Source organism: Nannospalax galili, unplaced genomic scaffold, assembly GCF_000622305.1.
Source record: "Nannospalax galili isolate Female #2095 unplaced genomic scaffold, S.galili_v1.0 scaffold973, whole genome shotgun sequence".
Lineage (NCBI taxonomy): Eukaryota > Metazoa > Chordata > Mammalia > Rodentia > Spalacidae > Nannospalax > Nannospalax galili.
The window spans coordinates 550,309-556,655 of NW_008334020.1; the positions used below are offsets into that span (position 1 = coordinate 550,309).

The 6,347-nt window shown below is 34.3% G+C and overlaps 1 protein-coding gene across 1 annotated transcript in view; it reads right to left on the reverse strand.

The window, feature by feature from the left end:
• The window catches only part of Sema3c (semaphorin 3C), a 181,790-nt gene that overhangs the window by 76,386 nt on the left and 99,057 nt on the right, over positions 1–6,347 (reverse strand). The window contains exon 5 of the mRNA XM_008828988.3: positions 1,792–1,911. Within this exon, the coding sequence (XP_008827210.1) occupies positions 1,792–1,911 (120 nt within the window). The remainder of the gene's footprint in view (positions 1–1,791; positions 1,912–6,347) is intronic.

A 6,347-nucleotide genomic window follows, 5' to 3' on the forward strand; every position in this document is an offset into this window, starting at 1 on the left:
TGATGCAGGGTGTTAGCAGTAGATACTATGTTCTGGTCCCTACAAAATATACTTGAAAGAGGAGGATTTTTTCACAAAATAAAACTTTTCATCACATGATCATTTTATGCTAGTGGATCCTTTATCTTAAACTAAAATAATAAAAGGAATATTCAATGTCTATACTATGATCTATATGCTACAGATGCAGAAAAAAATGATGCTTAAGTCCTTTAGCTAGTGTTAATTATCAAGGCAAACAAAACAGCATGGAGGGTATCCATGTGGTAATTCTTTCAGACTTTATTCTTTCAGACTTAAATTATTTCCTAAGGTATTCACTTATTTAAAAGACTAAATTCCTGGGAGTGCCTTAAGCACATCTTTGAAGTGAGACTGGTATGATCCCTGCTTCTCAATACTTTTAATCACAAGTATTCCGTGCTGCTTTTCCAAAGGAGATTATTTTTGGACAGACTTTCTCATTAACAGGCTTCACGAGCATGGTGGATAATTTGTAGATGGGAAAATGATTTTATTTGAAATCTGTGTTCTGAAAACTGCCAAACTATTGTTGGCTTTTCATAGTGGCTATGCAGACTCCAGGGAATGGTGGCAGATTGCAGGCCTATGCAGCATTAGTTTATTTAATCAGCTGATCACAGGCTTGGAGTCCAAATGACCAGCTCACTGCTTCCCACTGTATTTTCCCAAGAAGCAAAGCTTTCCTGGTTAATATTTCAATAGTGTTTTTAGCCTCTTTTGGAAAAAACTCAATCTTAGCTTCAATAATGTTCAATTGTTCTTTAACAACATTTTATTCATTAATATATGTGTATGGATTAAACATATAAAATGCAGTTCCTCAAATAAGAATTCAGAGGACTCTTTATCCAACTACATTAGTATTAAAGTAGATCAGTTCTTATTAAAGAATAGTAAACTTTATAAAGTATATTAGTAGCACTATTGATTTTATTCACAATTGTCCTCTTTAAAGTGAATTAAGACATTTCTAAAGAACTGGACTTCCTAAATTTAAGTTACATAAGGAACTGGATATAGTTTCAAATGATCCAGGTTTAAAAATAATTGTTAGGTGAAATAATGGAAGTGAATAATAAAATGAGAATGGGAAAAAGCTCCTTAGGTCCTCTGCATGGCTTTATCAATAGCTGTGGACTGAGAGAACAAGCCCATCCTCTATATTACAGTTAAAATTAAACCAGCTTTGTGTTTGACTATATGTCAGCTACCTGCTTGACTAATACTTAGCAAGCAGCAGACCATAATAACCCATATCATTTTAACCCATAAAAGAAAACGGTGAGATGATCTGGTGTAGGCTGATGTTGGTCTTAAATGAAAGCACAGTTGAATAATTTATAGTTATTTTTCAACAAAACATGTAGTATCCTGTTTTAAGCATATCTTAAAGCATATGTTACATAAATGTATACTGAACTTGAAAGATAATCAAGAATTAATGATAATTTATGGAAGATAATGATAATTTATGGAAGTAATTTTAAATACAATGTTTTTATAATTTAGTGTTTTACATTTAAATTAATCATAAAATTATAATTTTCCTTTATTTTACTATTTTTATATTTGGAAACAACATATAATTAATTTGAAGGCTAAAAAAGTAGAACTGAGCTACTTTGGCAGATAAAAATCAAAATGAAATACATCTTGTGTTTCAAAAATTGAAAATATTGTCACTGATTTTCTCAAGTTTTTACTTAAATACCATTAAGTTTCTGACATTATCCTAACAAAATTGAAAAAATTAAATGTCAGGCTTACCTCAGATCTCCTTCCCCTGTTCAGGTAAGTGCACACGGGGCTGAACGCTCCGCTCCCACAGACGTACAAGTGCGTACGGTTGAAGGTCTGAATCACACGGACAAAATTCCCGCAGCCATGCTTGCAATCAGAAAATGGTCAGTTAGTTACTCCACACTTTTTATTACTATCTCTACAAACTCTATTAACTTGAATTTGATAACAGAGTGCAGTGAAATAACATCAGCCCGACATGTTATTCGACATCAATGAAAAACTCTGCCCCTCATAAAGGCAAAGTTAAAGACTCCTTTAACTTACAGAAACAAGAAGACATATGTTAATATTTATTACCCTGAGAAAAAGCAGTGATTTAGTAATAGTTACAAAAGTATTACAGAAGCATTACCTCAACTAATATTTACCAGCCATAGGACAAGTGAGTGCCTAGTTTTGGAGGCATTTTGAATGAACAAAGCACACAGAAGCTTTCACTCATGTTGAGCTCACTTAAACAAAGCTGCAATTCATGCCTTAGCTTTGTTGTTTCTATTTACACTTTTCCTAATTTGAGTACTTCATATGAAAATGCTTTGAAGCTATTACTGTAAATGCAAAGTAAAACAGGTTATGGAGAGATGCAGCACAGCAGTTAAGAGCACTATCTACTCTTCTCAAGGACGCACGTTCAGATTCAACACCCACATGTTGGCTAACAACAGCCAGTAACTCAAGCTGTAAGGAATCTGACGCCTTTTTCTGGCCTCCATGGGCATTGCATGCACAGGTGCACGTATGTACATGTAGACAAACACTCATAAACATAAAATAAAAATAAATTTTTAACAGGCTAGTCATCTTTTTGCTATACAATCTCCTAACTTTTTATTGTTGCCATAAGGAGATATGTACTAAGATATAATTACAAAACTATCTGGTTTATTTCATTAATTTATTTCATGATGAAAGTAGTCTATCTCAGATATTAGTTAAAATGATTTGCCTCTCTCTTACTGCAATATGTTATATGCTATGTAGTTTTCATTTTTATGTATATGTGTGTGGTAATCATGGGTATGCATGTATGTTAGCATGTGTATAGTTGCATACATTTGTCCATGTAACATGTGCATGCACAGAAGTCCTAGATATGGTTAGTGTTCCTCTATCACGCCCCATCATGTTTGAGGCAGGGTCTCTCATTTGAGACCAGAGAGTGTCAAAATGGCTAGTCTGGCTAACCAGCTTGCTCTGGGGATCCTGTTTCCATCTCTGAGAACTGGAATTACAGGCCTGCCAGGCTGCCAAACCCACTGGGCATTGAAATTGCATGTGTTCTAAGAATCCTAATTCCAGTCCTCACAAATGATGTTTGAATGGCAAATGTTTTAACTGCTGAGATAATTACTGAGTTTATCCTATCTTCTGAATCTTTATAAGCTTACTTTTTACATGATAAATTTTAGAAATACAGGTATACTGGGCCAGAAGGATGGCTCAGCAGGCAAGGGCTCTTGGCAGTACGAAGCCTAAGGACTTGAGTTCCATGCCCAGAATCCTTGTGGTAGAAGGAGGAAACTAACTCCCACAAGTTGTTCTCTTACCTCCACACACTGACACACACACAAAGACACACACAATAAGTAAGTTCAAAAAGGATAAGAAATACACATAGATAACTAACTAGTTTTCTGATCTATTTTTCCTTAAAATATTGTATATTCACACACATTATCCAAATACTTTTTAAATGAAATTGTGTATATTCAAGTTCTGTGTTCTCTTGAGTGCACTTGGCAGTCACAGATCGCTTTTCCAATTGTCAGAGGATAGTCACTTTAGAATACATGTATAGCTGGTGTTGTCTATGAAGAATGAGTCCATCCTTTATCTCTACCCTCAGTCCCCTGAAATACTCCTTTCCTTTCCCCACAAACCTGTTTATCACCAGTCCCAGCTTAAATAAATAGACAAGACTGTCATTTATTCTTTTGAGGAACTAAGAAATAATTATTGAAGTTCGAAATTGGTTGTGACCATGCAGGAGTCTATAAGTTCTCTGAGGCCAAATAAATCATTACATGTGCCACATTTGTTAGGCTCACTGCCCTTGCTGATTATAAATTACTCAAACCTGAGACTGAATGATCTTCCCTTGCCAAAGTAATTTTCCCTCAAGGTACATTATTGAAAATAATTTTATCATCTGAGGTGTAATTTCTCTAATAAAAGCTATAAAATATATCAAGCTTAGCAGTAGTCTTTCCCTGGGTGGTCATATAATACACATTGCTTTTTCTTATTTTCAAGGTATGTTGCTGACTTCTTTATAAGGGACATATATTATTTATGTTATTATAATACTATATCAAAATAAACTGAAACTGCTACAATAGAAGTTAAATTTGATTTTAAATCTGTATTAGTTAATATATTTTCATCATTTTCCTTTCATATTCATTTTTACTTGTTATAACTATTATTTCTTTTTTGACACAGTAATTTTACACAGATGTTTCTATTATATATTATTAATCAATCATTAATTCTACTGTCAAAGAAATTAATCCTAACTGTCCAGAGTACATATTTTATATTTAGGTTAACATATTAATGATTTCTGTTAAATATACAATGTCACAGTGTCTTGACACCGGTTTATACAGATACCTGGAGATGCTTATATTACCGCAGATGGAGTACAGTTAGCATGAGATGCATAGATAACATGTCTATGTTAAGGAGATCAATGAGCAATGATACATGCTTATTTTTGCACACTCATGTTTACTATTTCTGGAATTCAGTATAAAAACCCCTTCCATAATACATGAATTTAATCCAAGTTTAATAATAACAGGCTATGACTGCATTGTCTTGGGCCTCTTAGATAATATACTCTGATGAATTATGGGTATTGTAAAAGGAAAAATGTCAATAACTTATTTTTAATTTAAGATAAAGACTATACTAATTTCATATATGTGCATATGTGTGCTTATTTAGGGTAATATTTTAAAGTTTGCTATATTATAGACATAGAACTAATCATTTTGTGTATTTTGACATTTTTGTCTCTTAGGATGCTCAATTTTCAACTTTATAACTAATGTTCAGTAAACATTCTATATATGTTTCTTAATGACTTTACATGAGTTCATTCAGTTATTTGACAATTCAATCCCTTTTAGAAAAATAAGCAGTAAAAGGTTTCATTGTTTTAACTGGCCTACATTCAAAAAAGTAGAAAATATAAAGAACTATTTCAAATGCATATCTGCTTAGCATTGAATCTATATGCTCTCTATGTTATAATTTACCCACGTATAGAGAACCTACATGTTCTATCCTTTCACATTTTTGTAACTTGAGTTATGGCAGCAGGACATTTAGAAATAAATCTCAAACCAAACCAGAAACTCCTTCACTGCTGATTAGCTTCCATAGAGCCAGAAAGAACTATTCAGGCTGCTGGGGGAGAAAAAAAATATTAATGATCATAGTATTGGACCTTGCATGCTAGAATTCCAACCTACTATGCAAGATGTGCCTATAAGTGCAATAATGGTACAACTATTATGGGACAACTAACAGCTTTCTGAGTGGGTCTGAGGCATACCCCATAGGCAGGAATTTCATTTTTGGTATTGTAATACTGATCAAAGAGCTGTCAATGTCATAAGCCCTAGGGTAGAATGTGCTGTTGTTATTCTGCTAAATGGCCATACTGTCAAATTCATTGCCTTCTAAATATTGATTCTTATATTCATGCATGTGGGCTTGTTTTAACTTTGGTCAAGGAAGCTTATTTTGTCCTGGTCAGCAGTCAATGGAGAGACACAATAGGTCAAACTGCTGCAAATAAGAGACTAAGTGCTCAGCCCAGAACAGGGCACCTATTTTAACCCCATCACCACTCACTACTACGGAGGGCTCAGTGAACATCTCAGAAGAGGAGGTGAAAAAAATGAGAGAGTCAGAGGATAGGTAGGAATGTTGTGAAATGCTGTCTTCTGTACATGACATGGCTATTGCACTCATAGAATCATAGCAGCTGGGGTTACCTATACAAGACCAAGACAAGATCAGACCAATCAAAATTCTCAAGAGAGCAGGCACACAATCTCCAGGGCCCACCCCCTGCTAGGATCTATTGCAGTGGACAGTGGTCTGGGAATGGAGAATTATTCTTTTTTTATGGTGTGGTCACTGGCAGGATTCCCATGCTCCAGTGGATGGCCTTACACCCATGCACAGGTGGGAAGCACTAACTGGACTTAGTAAGTTATAAAATTAAATGAACAAAAAGAGCATTAAGTTGGAAGTGGGGCATGTTGGAGGGATGTAAGGGGAGCTGGTAGGGAAAAGTGGTTAGATATGATCATATTTCAATGCACGAAATTCAGTGGGAGTGGTCTATGGGGGTGGATGGGTAGAGGTATAAATTTGATTAAGAATTATTATATGAAATGAAAAAAATCATAAAAATGTTTTGAAAAATGTAAAAAAATAAATGAAGGAAAAAAATTGGTGACCTGTGTCATAAAAGTGAGCAATAAAATTGGAAATATTTATTT